Genomic DNA, 21,360 nt, shown 5'->3' with positions numbered 1-21,360 from the left:
AATAGGAGAGATTTGAGCAATAATTTATTCCTTCCTTGAATTTCCGCTTAATTTCCGTCAGCTTTGACTGCACTGCGCAATGTTCGTAGAATAGTCATAACTTTCTCCACAGAACTCCGATTGAGACGTGCGAGATGTCCACACGAAGCTCTTTCGAAGACGAAGAGAATGATATGAATTAAGCACTGATTGGACTTCAAACTCGCTGGCAGAATGGGCTCGAACAGAGGCTGTTGCACCTTGGTCTTTTTGCACCTTTTTCTATCTTTTTCTATCATTTATCAACAAACACATTAAAAATACCAAATGTATAACAAATGCAATTTAAGAACATAATTTGCATGATCGACATTTAAAACGAGTCAAATCTAACCCTTAGAAACATGCAAAATCCGTGTTCGTCAGTGCCCAAATCAAGAGCTGAGTAAGCAGACGAGCATCGACGAGCACAAATTTACAACGTCGACCGATGTACTTGAAACGGACAAGCTCCAACGATTTCTAGGCATTTGAACAACGGAGAGGTCCGGACAATTTCCAGATATGAAAGTGCTTTCGTATGAGTCACACTGAGTTTCTCAAGGAGACGACAGTTCCCCAACAAAAATGCCACAGCCTCACCACTCACATCCACACAACGCAAACACAATTTCTTCAGCAGCTTCAGATTGTCAGGGAAATTTCCTTGTTTGTACGACCATGATCAAATAAAGTCTCTCAACCTTTCTACTCACAGCGTAGCTAACCCAATCATTGAAATGTGATTTGAAAAAGATGAAGATAAATGCGGAACGACACTCTGAATTTGACAAGATTAATGGAGGGTTTGGGGAGCATTGTAAGTAGGCGATCAACCCAGCTAACATAGGGCTGCCATAATTTTTGGGCATATTTAATGTTTCCATCCAATAATCGACATGTAGATCTAGATTGCCTCCACCGAGAGCAAAGTGTGCTAGTCGCCATGGCTTCTTTCAAGCTCAACGATGACAATATTAACCCTAATATTTCATCTGGGAGCATGGGAGCATGCTAATTTGATCATCCTGAAAATCACAATGTTAGCCTCCTAATACGACCCCCTGTGAAAATTTATTAACTAATTACTAATTCGATTAGTTTGTAAATCTATTCACCCTTTTATTTCATCTCTTATTCGATCACCTTAAGAATCAAATTATTAACATAAACAAATCATAAACGTAAACAACAATCAATGCATAAATATTGACATGCACAATACTAAGTCTAATTAATTCAATCACCTTGAAAATCAAATTATTAACATAAACAACAATTCAATATATAAATAGGGGTGCGCTAGGGTGACACCACTATTGAGTGACAACTTGACAACAGGTAACATGCAATCTGCAATGCATATGCAAAGCAATATGTGATACATATGCAAACAATTCGGCATATATATGGTTAACTCAAAGCAATGAGATACGAAATAAGAGCACTATTGTGACACCGTAGTTGAAATGACAACCTATACAAGTATATAGGGAAGCAATCTGCGATACAAAGAGAAACAATATGCGATACATAGGCAAACAACTTGGCATATGGTTCCAAGCAATATGTGATAAGAAAGATAATCAAGCAATCTATAATACTCCCTCTGTCGCAAATTACTTGAGTCGTATTCCTTTTTGGGTTGTCCCAAGTTACTTGAGTTATTTTTATTTTTTTTACTAAAAACAAAACATTTAATCTCACATTTACTCGTCTTTTTTCTCTTACTTTATTCTATCATTTACTTTATTTAACTCACTAAACACAACTTTCTTAAATCCCGAAAAAAATGCCTCAAATAACGTGGGACGGAGGGGGTACATAGACAAGCAAGTCCACGTGGCGGACTAAGATTGAATCTGCTTCGGTTAATATTGGTGTCATATTGTACTTTAAAAGTGGTTGTAATCTTAACACCTATATAAATATTAACAAAGAATATACGTACCGTGTCGACTCGCCTTCGCAGCACTATCGCCATTATTGTTTAACTCTGCAACTCCTATATTTCTAGTTTCTACATTATATACTCAATTTAAAGTTTATGTTTTACGGAGTACGGAGTATTTATTTTGTAAATAAGATCACTCATATTTGTACCAAATCATAAATTAAATCTTCTTTCTGTGAAGAGAATCTCTGTAACGATAAACTAAATCTTTTTTTTCTCTAAATAGAAATTTTTTGTAGTACAATTGTTTTTTCTCCAGAAAGAGAGAATATTTTATTTGTGATTACGATAATAAATTCCTTGGTTTGGAAAGAAAGAATAGATACGTTGTATCCGAGGATAAGAAAAGAGACGTGATGCCGGATTATAACGTTAGATATTTTCTTTGGGCACATATTTTTATGAGCGAAAAAAATAGAGAGAAAAAAATAGGAAAGATGAGAAGATATGAGAGATAGAATGTTGGTTCTTTTGCCATAAAAGAAAATTTCCCACTTATAGTAGGATTGCCTAAAAAGAAATACATCTCACTTGTAATAGGGTTTAAGGGCCGCGGAAGTGCTATTTAAGTTGAAAGTACAAATGAATTGAGAAATGTGATGGAATGAAAACTCTAAATATTGTACAAACTCAAACTATGATCTGGACCATTGAAAAATGTCAACAGATAAAAAAAAAGCATCAACAAGAAAATGTCAACAGAATTTCAACGGTCAATGATTGACGCTGTGTTGATATTGTATTGCACCTGTGTTGATATTAAAATTTTAAAATTTTACACTGTGTTGATATTGTATTAAAACAGCGTTGAAACTGTGTTGAGGAGTTTTGAGTTTGTACAATATATAAATTTACATTTTATCACTACCAAACGAATTGATTCAAGATACCTTTGTTTTTCTAAACAAAACTTTAGTTTAGTTATTCATGTATTAAAATACCACACAAGAACACTTTCAAGTAATACTTCATCCTCCCATAAAAATTCGTCACGTCTTTTTATTTACGCTTTATTTATATTAATTTATTATCCTTCACTTTAATAAATTTTTTATATTTTCTTACTTATTTTATTTTTCTCTTTTATATTTGATTAATTTTACATTAAAATTTTAATTTAGTGTCGTTCACCAATGAAACTATATTCATTGAAAATGAGCGACTCTACGTGTAGTTATAGAGTTGTCAACTGGATCGACCCAGCTCGGCCCAGGCCCAGCCCACTAGTAAAACGAAGCGGGCCTGGACTGGGCTCATCAATTGAGATGGGCTCCAATTAGGCTATTTTTGTAAACCCAGGCCTAGGACTATCCGGAGCCCAGCCCAAGCTCAGGACCAGCCCGGGCCCATCAGAGGCCAACCTTCTATAATTAGTTTTTTTAAATGTAATTAGTGATTAATCACTAATAATAGTATATTAATCTATTGATGCATGTCACCTTATGCACGAAAAATGTTAATTTTATCTATATCTTTCCAATATTTTGGTTGTCTCTGAATGACTCAAATAGTAATAGTTTAATATCAACATAAGTTTCCAAATAAATCATGAATGAAACATTTAATCTTGATCTAAACTTTGTTTATATAATTTTTTCATCAAAGATGTAAAAAAGATGATTCTGAGTTTAACTTTAAGAATACTACGTATTCAATCCGTAATATATGATGATAATTATAGAATTCTTTAAATTTGTTAGTTAGTTCATATACTCTTAGCTTTAAAAATTCAACATCAACTCATATGTAATCTTCTACTAACAAAACAAAACTAACAATATTGGTTATTCTTTTAGTTATACACTTACTTTTAAATAGAATAAAGAACATGAAAAATATTTTTGACATAAAGTCAATAAATGAACTTTAAGACATTATTAAATTTAGATTTAGTTAATGCGATATAAAAATACAAGTTATATGTTTTATTTTTGCGTATAATACATTTAGGATATCTTAAAATATTTAAACAAAAAAATTAAACAAAGCCCAGCCCAGCCTGGGCCCACGTGACAAGTGGGCCTGAGCCGGGCTGGGCTTAGCAAAATTAGAAAAAGCCCGGCCCAGCCCACCTGGCTTCATACATAGGCTTGGGCCGGGCCGGGCCTCGGCCGGCCCGACCCACTTGACATCTCTATGTGGTTATCACGTTTTACAAATGATTTCGATGCCTAAATAATTATTACTACATGCAAGTCCCGTTCGGTTTCCTATGCTATAAAGCATAATATTAATTTTAACAAATTTTTCATAGAACTTTAGTACATATTTTATACAGTATTAGATGAATAAAGATAAATAATGTGTTTCGGTTCTCTTTGTAAGTTTTAGAAAAATGAGTTTATATATACGCATTTTTATTTTTATTTTTAATTTTTTTGTATAAATTCAGATTTTTCAGCTTCATGTAGGATTACATAGGTTTTCCAAATTTTCAGATTGGGCAAAAATACGAACAGAAATTCCACTGTCCATCTTTTTTCAGATTTTGTGATTATTTTTTAATGGATTTTGGTATTTAATGTAATTTAGATTTTTCGATTTAGATCGGTTTTGAAAGTTTGATTTATAGATTGGGTTTTAATTTTAAATAATTTAATTTTCCGATTCAACCCAGGCTAAGCAAATAACCGAAACAAAAATCAAATGTTCATCTCTAAAAATTAGCACATCAACAGCCCATAAGAGCATCCACAATGGGTTTAGGCTAGCCATGGACCAGCCAAAGGCTAGCCACAAACTCTTCCTGCCACATCATCAACACTAAAATTCATCATATCACATCATCAGGACAAACAACTGGACAAGCAATAGACTAGCCACAACAAACAAAATTAAAAAAAAAAAACAACTAAATTTACGGAATTAAACACAAAATATGGAACTAAAATTTACGACACATATACGGGAAAATTCATTAATTTCATTTTTTTTTTAAAAAGTACATTAATTAAAAAAAATTACATAATTAAAACAAAAACCAGGCTTCCACACACGAGCCCCCGCCTCACTCTACTTTATTAAAAAAATACATTAAAAAATGCAATAATTTTATATAAATTTTAAAAAAAGTACTCCCTCCGTTCCAGAGTAATAGAGGCGTTTCGTTTTGAGCTCTTGTTTTGAAAAAATGATAATAAATAGTTAAAGTGGAGAGAGAGTAAGTAAGAAATAGAATAATGTAGTGAAGAGTCTTATCTACAATATTCTCTCTCTTACTTTACTCTTTCTCCACTTTAACTATTTATTATTATTTTTTCAAAATGAGTGCTCAAAACGAAACGCCTCTATTACTGTGGAACGGAGGGAGTACATCCTAAAAAAAATAAAATTAAAAAAAAAATCATAAAAAAATACATTAAAAATGCAATAAAAAATGCATAAAAAATACATTAAAAATGCAATAAATTAAAAGAATGCATAAAAAATACATTAAAAAAATACAACCGGCTAGCCGAAATTGAGCCTACTTTGGCGGCTAGCGCCCGCAAATCGGCTAGAGCTCGCCGATCGGCTAGCCTAAATCGCCGCAATGGAGGCTAGCGGATCGGCTAGCGCCCGCGATCGGCTAGCCTATCCGCTAGCCTCTATTGTGGATGCTCTAAAACTAAGAAACACTTCTATTACGTTATTCATTTTCTCCTTTCTTGTTTATTAAATTATTTTTATTTACGTACTCTAGTAGTTTGAGAAATGAAAAGCTACATGGAAATTAACAATTAGGAGTAATACATAATTAAAATAAAATTTTCATTATAAAGAGAATCGAAACACACCTATTTTTTTTTTCAACTGCTTCTTTATCGCATTTCCACTCACAAACATCAACGCACCTTGAGGTGGGTTAGTCGCATTTGGCAAAGGATGTGGAGTCGAGTCGTGATCCATTTCTTCGACTCTTGTCCACATTAGTGATCAATTATGACCACTTGCGCGCTCGGAGTCCCACCACACGCGGCTGTGCAACCACGGTCCCGAGTGTGCGGGTGCCCCGCGTTGGTAACGCACTAGATGAATTACTATAATGGACCCATCGCTGTCATGCGCCAGACAGCAAGTAGCCTCTCACTCTCTCTCTCTCCCTCATTTATTTTTTGTCAATTCATGTAATTTGTGACATTTATTAATTCCATTCTATTATCTTTAGTATTCATTCATCTCTCACACTAAACCCTATAAATATGCAAATAAATAAATTAACATAAATAATTGAGAAAAAATCCCGTCTTTTTAATCGGTTTTGTAAAATCTTCACTCTCTGGATTTCTCCACAGCCCGTATTTCTTCGCCGGAAAATCCCTTCGCAATTGCAGATGCGTATTTTTGCCCGGTGATTTCTTCGATCGAGTCGATTCAGATCTGTATGTATATATTTCCGTGCGTAATATTTTATATATGGCGGCTGCGACTGTTTAGTAAATGCGTATGATTTTGTTGATTGGCGTTTCCATAAATTACTCCATTTTTGACCTTTCAGTTGACTGCCTTGTCGATAGATATTATTGACTCTTTGGTGAAAGTGTGCTGATTTGTTCAATTTATTCGTTGTTTATTTCGGCTTGTTATGGTAATTCAACTATAGTGTGAAAGGGAATTTTAATCTCATCTTTTTCTGTGGAACCTCTACAATAATGTATGCCTTTTTCTCTTTGTCGTTTTGTGGCAACTTTTGTCTCTGTAAGATGCTTCCTTTTGTTGATCTTAAATGCTGCCGCATTGTTAGATGAGATAATCGATTTATTTGGATTGTTTTGGTGACTGGAGTTTTTTTTTGGGGATAATTTGGAATGCAGTTTTTGTTTTATATGGAGTTTGCATCTTGCTTTTGTGTTTCTGTGCTGTGTTGTAGAATTTAGAGGTTAAATTTGGATGCTTTTGAGATGAATTTAGAGGTGAATTATGGTGCAGAAGTAGGTGGGATGGTGGTCAGAATCAGATGAGAACAACTGGTGTTATTGGTAGTGGAGGGAGGAGGTTTTTTGTTCTATTCTTCAGCTTCTGGAGATAGTAACCGATTGAGACTTCTTTTATCGGGTCGGAAAAAACGAGAAGGAATCCATGAGAGTAGCACCGTGGAGCCAGTACCAGTTGGTAGACCAAGAGACTGATCCTTATCCTGATCTCCACCTGGCTCCTGTGAAGAACCGGCTAGTCCGCGGGTGTGCCTCCTTTGTGTGCATTGGTCGCCATGCCGCTGGACGTGAAAAATCTTTTCCTCTCAAAGTTGGACCGACTCAAAACCAAGAAGTTTTGCCGGAGCCTGTAGATGTTGACGAGAGTAAAGTTCAAGTGAATTCTGTTGATGATCCAGTTAATTACAATGAAAATATTAGGGCGATAGTTAGTCTTAAGAGTAGCCTGAAGAAGTCAGCAAATATTGGTCCGGTTGCTCGTGCTGCTGATAGTGGAAACTCCAACAAGCATGAAGCGGACACAGGTCAGTTGGAGAGGAGGAAAGTGCAATGGACGGACACAACTGGGGGAGAGCTTTTTGAGATACGAGAATTTGAGATGAGGTAACAGGAGCTTCTGATGCATGATTTTGAACAAAAACATGAGTAGCTACCATATCAGTATGTGCCTGTTTGAAAATTTTCCAGATTTTTTCACTTGCTTGCTTGTTTTTTATATATGTGGAGGAGTGTGATGTAAAGTCCAAATCTTTCTTGAAATTTGCTCCAAGCATGTTATTATAGAATTTGAAAATTACCTCTACCAAAAGGTGTTTGCTTTTGCTGCCCTCTGTCTCTATTTCAACTGTATTAGTGTGGAAAATATCATTTTGTTAACAATTTGCTAATTTAGTTGCGAAAAATGATGTTTAATGAGGTCGTACTTGAAGTGCTGGCTCCAAGCATGTTACTACAACATCAAATTTTTTGCCTCTATTCTATTGCTCTAGCTTGGTCTTCATGTTGTCTATGATGTATAAGGCAGGGAGGACAGTGTCATCTGTCATTTTATTCTTTGCCCTTATGGCAAACTCAGTTTATTCATGATTTGTTTAGGTGTAGTTCTAGAAAGCAAGGTTGTACGCTTAGGTTGATCTGGTATCTGCTTTCGTGCAAGGTATTACTTTTAAGCTCATCTTTTTTTAAATGTCTTCATACCATATGTACAATTTATGACAAAAGTATATACTTATCATGATACAGCGCATATGGGTTCAATTCTAGTGTATCAAATGCTGAAGCAGGTTTTAGTATGATTCCTTTTAAAAACACATCCAAACAAATATTTTAGAGAACTACTTTTCCATACGTTATATTTAATTCTGAAATACCTACTTGCACATGGCCATGAGTATTTTCAATGAAGACACAGTGAATTGCAAACATCACTCTTCAGTTTCGTGGAAGTTTGGTCAATATAAGGTAGATAAGTTTTTTGGGTGGATCAATAGTATACCTCTTGGATTGTTCTTTGACATGCTTTAGAATGCTGATCTTGTAGCCAACTTTAGTACTCATACGCTGGGTTCTTCATCCAACTGTCGATATTGTCAAGTTTCATGTATTTCCAAATTGGGGAATGAATGTTTGACTCTACAAAGATGCCCTTATCTGCATGTTTCTTCTCACTTTCCTCTTTCTAATCAAGTGTGTATTTTCTCAGTGAAGATGGATCGGACGATGAATTTGATTATTTGACTGCAAAGAGTTGCTCATGCCGAATAATGTAGTGGGCCATGTTTCTGACTATTACTATGACAAGCCTTTCATGTGCTACCTGAAGTCCGAGCAACCAAAACACTGGTTTGATCTCTGCTAGCCCTGTCATTGGATTACGAGAAAATGGAAACTTGGAGGTAATGCAAGATGCCATGGCGATTCACTAGCCTGCTCTGATCATATTCTTGCTTGCATTCAGTTGTGGCGCTTTAGGATATGGTGTTTTTGAAGGTTAAAATTCCGTCTTTTGGCCTTCTTATATTGTTCTTTTGAGTTAGAGAAGAGCTCCTGTCATCTTTAGGTGAGCCGAACGCATGAATGAGGATATAGTCGTTTCGTTCTCCTCTGTTAAGGACATCAGTGATGAGTTATGTATTTTGTAGTTGTCAATATGCAGTAGTAGTAATTATTTGAAAAGCTGTGTATATTCTGCTTTGATTGATGCCTATGGCTAAGAGTGACTTGTAGTACATTTTTTCTTTTTCTTTTGAGAAAACCTTTCCTTCATTTTAAAATCTTTGCCTGGGAGTGAATCGTATAACTGTATTGATGTAGTACAAGGTTTTAGTATCTTGACTTTTGGTAGTAAAATCAATAATACTCCCTCTTTCTCATAATAAGATCGCATAGTTGGAGAATCTATATTTTAGGTGATATTCTTTTGTGTATTAGGTCGAGAGAGAAAATAGTATATTTATATTAATATGAGAGAGAACTTTTTTAAAAAAGGTAAATATGACATTTTTTGTGGGACAAACTAAAAAAGAAAGGGTGTTATGGAATGGAGGTTATTAGTTGTGATATTAGTCGAGTGGAATGAGCCTGATTTTGGTCTATTATTTTACCCACACACTGTAGGAATTTCAATTATTAACTCCTTTGGCTTCTAAGAGAATCTCAGTTATTTTCAATTATCTAACTCCTTCAGCTCCTAAGACCTAAGTCCTCACAACATGTCAGTTCGGTTTCCAATTTTCGAACACTAACAGTCTCTAACTGGCTGGATCACAACCGACATGTTGATTCTTTCGATTCAACTCACATTTTGTGTATTTCGAACCGTAATCGATGGTTAATCGCATAGTGACCTAAGATCGAGAAACCCAGTAAAAAGATCGCTTCAACTTACCTCGATTCAAATAATTTCTTGAATGTTTGAATGCTAGATCCATCCATATCCATATTGGAAAATATTAAATGTTTGAATGCAAAGACATAGTGAGTGGCAAAGAATTAGTTACAAGTCACAAGAATTTAGACGATCCAACAACACCCAAAATGTGATTCAACTGCTCCACCACTTGATTCATAGTAGGCCTATTCTTGGTATGATGATGCGCACACTCGAGCCCGATCTTGACAACCTCCTCGACCACGCCCTTCTCCAAATCCTCCCTCGCAATGCACCCATCCACCATCTCCACATACCTCCCGGCCCCCGCCATCGCCTTCGCCCACTCCATCAGCCTCACCTCCCTCCCGTCCTCCCCGGGGAACGGGAGGCTCGGCCTCCTCCCCGTCACCACCTCCACCACCAGCACCCCGAAGCTGTACACGTCCCCCGCCATCGTCGCCGCCGCAAACCCCTCCACGTACTCGGGCGGCATGTACCCCATCGTCCCCGCCACCTGCGTCGACACGTGCGAGTGGGGCCCCTCCACCCTCCTCGCCAGCCCGAAGTCCGCGATGTGGGCCCCGAACCCCGTGTCCAGCAGCACGTTGCTCGCCTTGATGTCCCTGTGGATGATCGGGATCGCCAGCTCGTGGTGCATGTACGCCAGCCCCTCCGCTACCCCCCTCACCAATCCCATCCGCGAGTGCCACGTCAGCGGCGCGAATTTTTCCACGTCATCACCACCATCACCATCCGACGTGTCGTACAGCCATTGGTCGAGGCTGCCTTTCTCGATAAACTCGTAAATCAGGACCCGATCCTGACCCGTGGCGCAGTACCCGAGGATCCGGACGATATTCGGGTGGCGGATCTTGGCTAGGGTTTCGATCTCGGCTTGGAATTCGCGGAGGCCTTGGAAGGCGTCGGGGGAGAGCTTCTTCACGGCGACGACGGTGTCGGAGCGGCGGAGGTGAGCCTTGTAGACGAGGCCGAAGCTGCCGTCGCCGATGATGAGGTCTTTGGAGAAGTTCTGTGTGGCGGCGACGAGCTCCTGCATCGAGACGTGGGGGAGGCTCGGGTCGAAGCTGTCGAAGACGGAGGGGCTCGGGTGAGAGCGGCGGCGGCGGCGGTGGTGCTTGGACTCGGTGTTGCAGAGGATGATGATGATGCCGAGGACTAGGGTTACGACGAAGAAGCTGGCGATGGCGGCGAGGATTGCTTGGTGAGTTTGATCCATTTTGGGGATTGGTTAATTGAGGTGAAATTGAGGCGCGTGGGTGGTTTTAGAGGGGGATTGGAGCTCCAGGAGATGGATGTTTTGACTGGGGAGAGGGGAAGGGGGAGCCGCCATTAACGGTGAGGAGAGAGAAAGAGAGAGAGAGGTGTTCAAAGAGAAGACTTGCCTGCAGTGTAGACTAAGGTGGGGGGCGTCAACGGTTTGATCCATTTTGTTTCTTTCTTATCGAGTTTTTTCTCTATTTTTATAATTTTAATTTAATTACAATGTTGAATAAGTAGCTAATTATTGAAGCTAGTACTAATAATGTTCTAACATGAAAAAATGTGTATTATACTTGTATTATAAACTATCAATCAAGTAAGAATATGCCAGCTAATATTTTGGGGGGAAATAGACCTATATTTGCCAAATTGTAGACATATTATTGGGGAAAATTGGAACTATATATAATTAAAATTTATTCTATTTCAATGCAATCAACAATCAAATCCTACTAAAACCTAACATTTCAAGACTAAAATTCTAAGACCTAACATTTCAAGACTAAATTAAAATAAGAACAAATGGAGAATGCTAGAGATGAATAAAAATTTAAATAAATAATACTCCCTCCATCCGTAGAGTCTTATTTTTTGATAGCACTAGTTTTATAGTAGACCCTTTTAAATGAGATGTGATGTGATACTCTATTATTATTTATAGTAAAAATAGAAAAACGAGATTCCTATTTACAGATAGAGGGAGTACTTAGAAAGAGAAGAAAATGAGAAAAGAAAGAAATAATAGATGAGAGGGAAATATTAAATATAAAAGACTAAAATATTTATTAAAACTAAAAAGTGTAAAAAGGCAAAAAAGTTCAAAAATAGTGTAAAACTATCATAAATATAAAATGACTATAATATTTATTAAAACTATAAAGTGTAAAAAGGCAAAAAAAAGTTCAAAATAGTGTAAAACTATCATAAAACTAAAATATAATTTTATTTAGCAGATAGTATTAGAAAATGCAAGTACATTTTCCAAAGAGGTTATTTATAATTCAATCTTTCCAAACAATACCTAAAACAATAATTCACCTCATTACCAAATTACTATTTCATTAAAAAGCTAAACTACAATTTGTTTTTAGTGTCCAATGGAAATTAATGTACTTAATTTCTAGAAACATTGAATAACGTTAACAAAAACATGGACACAACAGATCGACAAACTTTGTTCAACACATAATTTTCGAAGTCCATTTAAATTTCCTTTGTTGCCTCAACTTTCAATTGAATGTCGCGTTAATTTTTTTAGTCAAAACTCAACATTTACTTCTATGAATAATTCCAAAAATAGTTTTTAGTTTTACTAATACAATGTATTATAGGCTGTTGAGTGCTGGCCCCACGATGTTAACAGTATTATTTGGTTGTATTTTTTATGAAAAAAGTTGACTAGGGAATATGCGCAACGTGATATTGGTGATTTTCCATTTGCATCCAACTCTAATTCAAGGTCTTATATCTATTTAACTAGACTAAGATCGTCATGTTTGAATATGTCTCCTAAGTTAATTATATTTTATAATGTGTTCGAATTATTTTTATAGGTGTTGTGACATAATAGAACAATTGTGTAATCGAGATAAACAGAAACGTAAAGAGACACAAAATTTACGTGGTTCACCAACATTGTGTTGGCTACGTCCACGGGCAGGAAACGAAGAACAGATGTTATTAAGATTGTTTTCAGATTACATAGCTGCATGCCCTACTTTTATGTAAATAGGCACACATACGACGAGCTAGGCCCAATACATATTCATTTAGCTAGCGGCAAACTATACGGATACAAAGCATATAAACAATAGACTTGCTTCGTAAAATTCGAAAAGATTGTGCGTAGAAGAAACAATGGATATAAATTATTGAAACCGAACTTCTTTTTGAATTCAAACATTCAACAAACCTTTAAATCATTAAACTCTCCCAAACTCAACATTACCAAATTTATGGGCTTAATAGCCAAAAGAAGGCCTAACATTTCATTTGATATTTGGATAGTCATTTTTTAAACGTGTGGTCATATTGAGATTATAGTCAAACTGAATAAACGTTTCGATTAAAATTGGATGACACGATAATCATTTGATCAAAAAGTTGTATATATGCCAATAAATTGGCTAACACTCAATATAAAATGATATTTTTGTTTTTACTATTAAGCCAAAATAATAAACGGCCCTCCATATAACACTTGGGTCATGCCCATCCGATCAATCCGGCTCGGGCCCGACAAGACCCGATTTAATATATTTTAAATAATTTTTTGTTTATTAACACGGTGGTGTTTATGTATACTTTTATCTACTATAAAAATTACTTCACTTATTTATACTACTCCCTCCGTCCACGAATAAGAGTTCCGTTTTTCCATTTTGGTCCGTCCACGAATAAGAGTCACGGTTCATAATTATCATAAATGGTAAAGAGACCTCACATTCAACTAACACATTTAACTCACATGTCATTTAAAACTAATATATACAAGTGGGACCCCTATTCCACTAACTTTCTTCCACTCATTTTTCTTAACATTTCTTAAAACCCGCGCCATTTAAAAATGAGACTCTTAATCGTGGACGAAGGGAGTAATATTCAATGTTAAACATTACAAATGTGGAAATGAGTTTTGAGTTTTGGGTCAAATTCGAATGAGGTTAGGGCTAGGAATGGGCAGTGTTCGAGCTATGGGATGGGTTTGGCGAGGCCTAAGACAACCCGACCAGGGGCATTTCGGGCACACGCTAATCAGATAATCGATCTTACTATTTTTTATGGTATATATATGTAGCTATCGTGTCCCAAGCAAGTGCTAGTGGCAAGTGTCTTAAGATATCTATTACTCCACATTTTCTATTCAAAAATTAGGAATCGGACACAAAATATAATTGTATGTTCATGTTCAAACATTGTTGGAGGGTATACACACAATAGGTATGGAGCCCTTCTAGTTTCGGTTATGGTAGATTAATATTGAATTGAATATGTACCTTTTTCTTATTGAGGTCAGAAGAAATCAATTGAAATGAATATAGTAGGACTAGTAGTATATTTTACTAATGCTTATGATTATTTTTATTTCACTTTAATACTATCGTATACTTGTATGGGGCTATTTTGTTTTTCAGTCGTTAAGAAAAAATTGTAGTAAAGATTAATTTTGTCTCATTCTTAGAATCAAGGGGCCAGGATTTCATTGGAGAAGAGACAAAAATATAATACTATATAGGAAAAATTTATGTATTTGAAGAGGGACATTTAGTATATGGTTAGAGTGTATAATTAACAATATATATATAAATATCTAAGGTTTGAGATGGGTGAGAGGGGGCAATTGCCCAGCTGCTCCAACGCTGCCTGCGCCCCTACTTAGAATGTCTACATAAATTTTTTTTATTATTTAAATAATCATTATTTAGTATCCATTATTTTATTTTTAGAATTTAGTATATTAAAAAAAATGAGGTGATCAAAACATTGAAACGATAATTACCAAGTCAATTTTCTGATGGCTGAAACTTTAAACTTACTATGAGTACTAACAATTTACTGTCAACACATATAAACATAAATAATCATAATTTCAAACGTGCAACTTTTTCTTTAATGAAAAGCTACCAACCTTTTTAAGCTAAGGCACTAGGGTAGACTTATCTTAGAAAAACACAACACATGTATAACAAAAAATATCGTCGAGTTAATAGTAAGAAACATATTCATGAAGCAAACTATCGATGCAAAAAATCATTACAATGTCGATGCAAGATTTATTCATGTATTAGTAAAATACTTAAATTTGTGTAGCTACGCATCTGAAAACTTGTGTGTGCTAGTGCGATACTTAATTTTAAATCCACAATTATATTTCTTATTTCTAGAATCGAGTATCGTATTTATTTCTCTCTGCACATTTATAAATCGGCATTTAATTGGCCACCCATTATTTTGAATAAAACACTAAATGTCCAGCTAAATTAATCAACCAATAATGTATTATTTTCAAATCAAAACGCCACCCAAACACAACAATTCAACCCTAAATTAATAGTAATACAGGAATGATTAGTGACACAAAATTCCAAAAAAAGTGAATTAATTTATCACTCAACAAAAAAAAGGAATCCATTTCCCCAAAAACATTCCAAATAGTAAAATCGGGTTGGCAGCGAAGACGAAGACCCCTCAACTATTCAAAATCCCTAAAAAACCCCAATCTTAAATTGGCTGCATTTTCAAATTCAACCTTTCTCTAATAATTACGCCCAAAAACACACAGCAAAAAAGGGTGGGAGCACACAATTAATTACACCTAAAAGTTTCCCACTCTCACCATCGCCACTGTTTGTGCGTTTTATTGTGAGATGAGCAGACTGTCCAAGTTTGAAATCTTCGATTCGCTTCCGGCGTAGCTCCGTTGTAATTTTTTTTTCTGGTTGTGTTTTGTGCTGAATGGCTAAGCGCGTGTACCAAGTATGGAAGGGTAACAATGTGAGATTTATTCTGTTTTTCGCATTTTCTGGACTTCTGTTTAATTTTGTGGAATTCTGTTTTGCTTTAGCTTAGCTTGAAGTTGGGAGAGTGCTGAAATTAGGGTTATTTGTTTTTTCTGCTGCTCTTCTTAAGTTGTTTATTTTAATGAAGTGGTTATTTGCAGCTGAAGGATTTTGTTTTGTTTGCTTAATGGGATGTTTTTGTTTTGTGTGTATGCCTATGTGTGGAGTATAAGACTTATTTGTGGCTTTCCCCTTTACATGTACTTAATCTTGCAGCTATGGGGTACTTAAATGCACTTAATTTGATGTTGTATTGCTATTTTGATTGAATATCTGGTTGTACAATTCTCACTTGTTTGGATTAGTACTTTTGTGTAGTAATATAGAATCCAGATTTGATGCATGATTGGATGATTTCTGTGTTTCCTTGATCTTCTTTTTGGGTGGATCAAGTGAAACTTTTGACGAGTGTGCTTAACTGTAAACATGATGTGTCGTATAGATTGTATTTGTAATATGCTCCAGCACCTTTTTAGCTCACATAAAAATTAGACATTTGGGTGTTTTTGTGAAATAAATGAGCAATTCAGCTGCAAATAGTCGTTATCCTTTCTTAACATTAATCTTGTATCTTCTGATATGGCAATTAGAACTGAAGGCTTGCAGTCGGTGGTAACATAGTATAATATTATTTAGTCACTGATTAAGGGTGGTGAGATGTGTGTATTGTAATCAATAATTTGTATTAAGTAACTCTTTTACTTTCACGATACAACTATCAGAATCAAGATCTTCCATGACTCAGCTTGGTCTGTGATATACAAATGCCACTTTGCTCACCAATTAAGGGTGATGACATTTAATGTCAAACATGGCTTTTAGTAGTACCTGTAACATCACATATTAGTTTGTTTGTTATGTATGTATGGGATTTATTTTGAGTGTCATGTACAGAAATTGTTCCTATAGTAAAATCTTTGAAATTAGTACTCCTAAAATTGTTTTAGTAGGAATTGATAATCGATATTTACACCAAGCCCTTCATCTTTCATTATAGAGAAAAGGAAACTATGATGATGCTGGTGGCTTTTGACAGTTGATGCAAAATCTCTAAACCGGAACTGTTTTATTTGGTTCAAACTGTTGTACCAGATTATTCAATGCTACATCACACTTATCTTTTCATATTGTTTGGCTAAATTTAGGTGTATGCTATCTTTATACAGATTATAATAACAAGGTTCTTATTTGCCTATTCATATTCATTGTTGTCACTTGGCAAACTTCTTATATGCCTTTGAGCACTTAAAATTTTAACCTTTCTGCCTGTGGGAGTGGATATGTTACACTGTTCAAAACAAATGTTGATAAGTTCTCACATCATTCTGATATTGTCAATCTCAAATAGCTGTTGACGCTAGGTTGCATTTTGTTAGCATGTGGAGTTTAGCTTATTCACCAATCACCATTGCACATGGCCTTGAAATTGCATATTCCTGCCTATCAAAACTGCTCAAGTATTATTCTGTTTCATGGATACATATTCATGCTTATGTAAGAAATGACCATATATTGGAATCAAGTGGTATTTATGCACATGTCTTAGGAATGAACATAGTAGAATTGAAGTATTTGCTTTTACAACTCACTTTTAGCTTCTAAGATGTGACTACTTTGGCCTGGGAAGGTAATTGCTTTCATAAATTCTTAACACATAGGGTTAAGTTGTTGAATGCAATCAAAGCTTACCCTATCAGATGTTTAGCAGTGGTAATTAGTATTTACAACCTCCCTGCGTTCTCTCTGTATGTCAGTTAGTAGTCTATACATTCGATTACATTGAGAAATTCTGTGGCTGGGATCTTGATTATCACTTGGAGTCTTGTTTCTTCCTATATCTAGGACTAGTACCTAGACAGGATACACTAACCCCTTTTTACTGCAAATTTGAGAGAACTAAAATATGTTTTGAAAGAAAGGGTGCAGGTGATTCTATTCCAGTAAAGGTTATGTTATTCTACATGTAGATGACAAATTTAATTTGCACCTTCTGCAGATCTTTTTCCTGAGTGGGAGGTTGATTTTTGGCCCCGATGCAAGATCACTGCTTGTCACCTTATTGTTGCTCATTGCCCCTGTCGTTATCTTTTGTGTTTTTGTCGCAAGGCATCTTCGTCACCATTTCTCGTCCTACAATGCAGGATATGCAATCATTGTAGCTGCTATAGTCTTCACCATTCATGTCAGTTCCTAATATCTCTCCTGATTATTATGTAAATATTATGGGAATTTTCCTAAATTGTTTGCTAATGGATGCATCCTCCTGCGTCTTGGTTTATAACCTGTGATGTTGATTGTTCTACTAGTAGTAATAATTCGTCATCTCTGCTCATCCTAATCTAAATTGCTAATTGGTTCTGAATATATCATATGGATATGGGAGTCTTCTATAAACTTTCTCTTACGTAATTAAGGAGCTATTTTTAAGAATATATTAACAATAGTCTCAGCACAAGGTACCTAATAGTTTGTGACAGAGAAGGCTGATGAAGGGGGTTCTTATGCTCAGTACAGGATATCTGGAACAGCAATGCTTATGTTTTTGGTTATCAGGGCAATACCATATTAGTATAGAATTCTTGATATGATTTGTATCTTGTATCTCGATGAAAAAGGGTATGCTGGATAAATTACTGTTTGGGTTGTGTTATATTTTTCATATTGGCGTCCTAATATTGTGTTCTCATCACATTATACTAATATGTGTTTCCTTAAAGAATGAGAAATAATACATTACTACTAATATAGACTGGCATTCAAATCATCTAGTGGGTTAGTGTGTGACTCTAAAAAATAACAGAAGGAGAATGGTGTTTTGACCGTTAAATTCTGAAGTATAGGGTATATAATTTCTCTAAAATGATCCGCTAAATGAGTATGATCTTAACCCCTTCAAAGAACATAACTGTGGCATACACCTCTCTGGGATAATTTCTAGGATACGTGGATTAAATAATACTCTCAGTTTATGTTTTTCTGAATTTGATCCAGGGCAGCCTTATGGTTTAGTCGCAGATGCTAGTGTCTTGAGTTTAGTGTACCAAAGAGCTCCACTAATTTCTAACAGTATGACTTGTAACACCAGAAATACACATCACCTTATTGTTGGTATATGCTTATTGTGGATGAGCTCACACAACATGGAATGGCCTTTGAAGCATGAAGTTTGGCATTGCTTAATTGTAGAGCCTACAAGTTACCTGCTTGGTTTCTGCGCATTCTTTTTTTGCTGCAATAGTGCAATGGCAGCCAATAATGCTTTGAATAAAACTTTCTTGAGATAATTTATTTGTTAACCTAAATTTACAACCGGATTATACGGCCATATGGCAGCTCAGAAGGAGCCTGATTGAATGCATAGAAGAAACCACCTTTGTGGTTCTTTAATTCATCCACGTGGACTTATACCCACATTAGGTGACTGAACTTCCTTTTCTCTTTTCACACTTTGTGGTTTCATACTATTAACTACTCGCTCCGTCCCCAAAGAATATGCACTTTGGGTTCGGCACGTGTTTTAATGCAAAATTGGTGAAATAGGAGAGGTAGAGAGAAAAAGTAATTAAAGTATTGTTAGTGGAGAATGGGTCCCACCTCGTTAGAGAGAAAATAGTTTCCAAAATTGTTAAGTGCATATTCTTGTGGGACGGACTAAAAAGGAAAGAGTGCATATTCTTGTGGGATGGAGGAATATATGGCTAAGCAAGTCACTGTAGGTGTATTTTATACTCTACTGATCATCAATACCATTTTATATTCAGTATTGCATTTATGGTCATTGTGATTATCCAAAGAGACAAATGTAATATGGAAATCTTCATGGCTTATGGTTGTCTTTAATTGATTACTGTAGGTTCTAGTTTTGTTGTTTCTAACCTCATCCCGAGATCCTGGGATTGTGCCACGTAATTCACACCCTCCAGAAGAAGAGTTTCGTTATGATACTTCTGCGTCAGTGGAGGTTGGTGGACGGCAGACACCAAGCCTCCAGTTCCCTCGAACCAAAGAAGTAATGGTCAATGGACTCCCTGTCAGAGTTAAATATTGTGATACCTGTATGCTATATCGTCCTCCTCGTTGCTCACACTGCTCGATCTGCAATAATTGTGTGGAGCGTTTTGATCATCACTGCCCTTGGGTAGGTCAGTGCATAGGAATGGTAAGATATCTTCTTCAAATCGTTTGATTCCTTTCGACCCTTCCTTTCTCTGCATTTTGGTTTTCTTTTGCATTGCTCCTCGTTACGCCTAACTTCTTTTTTTTCTTCAACTTCTATGCAGCGAAACTACCGTTATTTCTTCTGTTTTGTTTCCTCGGCAGCACTTCTTTGCATCTTTGTGTTTTCAATATCAGCTTACTATATCAAGGTTTTGATGGATGATCATAAAGGTACTGTGTGGACGGCAATGAAAGAATCTCCTGTATCTGTGATTCTGATGGGTTACTGTTTCATATCGTTATGGTTTGTTGGTGGGCTGACTGGATTTCACCTTTATCTAATAAGCACAAATCAGGTTTGCTTCCAATTTTTAACATTCTGAAGTTCAGTTTCTTGTTTCTACTGTAACACATCATCACTTAAACTGGAGAAATATTTTCTATTCTTGAGAGTGAAAGAAGCATTGCTGAAACTGTCGAGAGTCATTTTAATCTTATTTGTCAATTTTGCTTTGAGAAAATACTTCAGGTCATAATACAAATTACTATCTTGGGGTTTTCATTGCAGACAACCTATGAGAATTTCCGCTACAGAGCTGACAACAGGATCAATGTCTATGATCGTGGTTGCTTAAACAACTTTTCTGAAGTATTCTGTACACCGGTGAAGCCCTCAAAGAACAACTTCCGAGCTTTGGTGCAGGAGGAATCCCAGAGGCCACCGATGCCCATTTCTAGGGACAATGCCGAACCAGAGGAACCTGGAGATGGCCGACGTATGAAGGTGGAAGATGATTTAGACATCGGTGGAGATCTTTTGAAAATCTCACAGCGTCATAACATTGAAGACATTGAAGCTGACATTCGTAGTAGAGGAAGCGACGTACCCCATCACAATTCATCTGAAGGAGATTCCGCGTTGGGTTCTGACAGACGTCCCCCTGGCGTGCAATCAGAACCAACACGACACCCAAATTGGGGGCGAAGTGGGAGCTGGGACATCGGCAATGAGGGAAACTTCGCCAATTCGAAAGAAGCATTGCAGTCAGTGTGAAGAAGAGCAGTAGGCGTGCACCGGACATCAAGCGGTAAACTTGCAACTCGAACGATGTTCCTTTTGCGTTTAGATATTGGAAGAAAAATGCCATCTTCTATTCAATCCAAGGCCAAGTTGATCCATTTTTACTACCTGTTTAGGCTAAGATTTGTGCTATCATTCATCTCTTGCTCATCCTTGGATCAATCTAATCTTTGCCTTTTTTATTATTTTTATGAAAAATGTGAAGGTTTTATGTAATTGTGGTGGGGGAAAATGTCGTTTTTCTTACTTTGTATTTACCTCAAACTTCCCTATTTGATATCCATAGTGTGTGTGGGTTAATGAATCAGTATTCTTTGTGTAATTAACTTTTTTACATAGATTTGGTAACATTTTTATTTTGCGGCTTTACCATAATCTATGTTGTATCAACTATTTTCAGCTGTGAATCGTTACAATTTGGTTAAATTCATTGCGTTATTTTTTGCAGAGGTAGAAGATTAGGCATAAGAAAACACTGTAATTAATACTCCCTCCGCCCGCGAATAGGAGTCCCGTTTTGCCAT

At 36.2% G+C, this 21,360-nt stretch overlaps 3 protein-coding genes across 6 annotated transcripts; 2 read left to right on the top strand and 1 right to left on the bottom strand.

The window, feature by feature from the left end:
• Positions 1-6,101: 6,101 nt before the first annotated feature.
• On the top strand, positions 6,102-9,158 carry LOC125205712 (uncharacterized). 4 transcript variants are annotated; one of them, XM_048104779.2, is made up of 4 exons: positions 6,102-6,333; positions 6,881-7,488; positions 7,981-8,041; positions 8,593-9,158. In XM_048104779.2, exons 2-4 carry the CDS (start codon positions 7,031-7,033, stop codon positions 8,620-8,622), a joined length of 549 nt encoding a protein of 182 aa, XP_047960736.1. In that variant the 5' UTR covers positions 6,102-6,333; positions 6,881-7,030; the 3' UTR covers positions 8,623-9,158. The 4 variants fall into 4 exon arrangements, with proteins under 4 accessions (XP_047960736.1, XP_047960739.1, XP_047960740.1 ...); XM_048104782.2 differs by having other exon boundaries at positions 6,103-6,333; positions 8,588-9,158; XM_048104783.2 differs by lacking the exon at positions 7,981-8,041 and having other exon boundaries at positions 6,105-6,333.
• Positions 9,159-9,750: 592 nt separating this feature from the next.
• On the bottom strand, positions 9,751-11,194 carry LOC125205711 (phytosulfokine receptor 2-like). The gene has a single exon (XM_048104778.2). It carries the CDS (start codon positions 10,992-10,994, stop codon positions 9,888-9,890), a length of 1,107 nt encoding a protein of 368 aa, XP_047960735.1. The 5' UTR covers positions 10,995-11,194; the 3' UTR covers positions 9,751-9,887.
• A 4,072-nt stretch (positions 11,195-15,266) lies between these two features.
• Positions 15,267-21,205, top strand: LOC125205710 (protein S-acyltransferase 8-like). Its single transcript, XM_048104777.2, has 5 exons — positions 15,267-15,532; positions 17,594-17,779; positions 19,451-19,756; positions 19,878-20,111; positions 20,324-21,205. Exons 1-5 carry the CDS (start codon positions 15,494-15,496, stop codon positions 20,807-20,809), a joined length of 1,251 nt encoding a protein of 416 aa, XP_047960734.1. The 5' UTR covers positions 15,267-15,493; the 3' UTR covers positions 20,810-21,205.
• Positions 21,206-21,360: the final 155 nt, after the last annotated feature.

This window comes from Salvia hispanica, chromosome 6 (assembly GCF_029641045.1).
Source record: "Salvia hispanica isolate PSC_SH4W2 chromosome 6, Shi_PSC_v1, whole genome shotgun sequence".
NCBI classification, from domain to species: Eukaryota; Viridiplantae; Streptophyta; class Magnoliopsida; order Lamiales; family Lamiaceae; genus Salvia; species Salvia hispanica.
The sequence above is the reverse complement of the archived record's forward strand: the minus strand, read 5'-3'. Positions and strand labels throughout refer to the sequence as shown.

Coding starts and splice junctions, on each gene's coding strand:
- LOC125205712 (XM_048104779.2), top strand. CDS start 7,031: ATGAGAGTAGCACCGTGGAGCCAGTACCAGTTGGTAGACCAAGAGACT. Junction 7,489..7,980: donor ATACGAGAATTTGAGATGAG/GTAACAGGAGCT, acceptor TGATTTGTTTAG/GTGTAGTTCTAGAAAGCAAG. Junction 8,042..8,592: donor GGTATCTGCTTTCGTGCAAG/GTATTACTTTTA, acceptor TTCTCAGTGAAG/ATGGATCGGACGATGAATTT.
- LOC125205711 (XM_048104778.2), bottom strand. CDS start 10,994: ATGGATCAAACTCACCAAGCAATCCTCGCCGCCATCGCCAGCTTCTTC.
- LOC125205710 (XM_048104777.2), top strand. CDS start 15,494: ATGGCTAAGCGCGTGTACCAAGTATGGAAGGGTAACAAT. Junction 17,780..19,450: donor CTATAGTCTTCACCATTCAT/GTCAGTTCCTAA, acceptor TGATTACTGTAG/GTTCTAGTTTTGTTGTTTCT. Junction 19,757..19,877: donor TAGGTCAGTGCATAGGAATG/GTAAGATATCTT, acceptor ACTTCTATGCAG/CGAAACTACCGTTATTTCTT.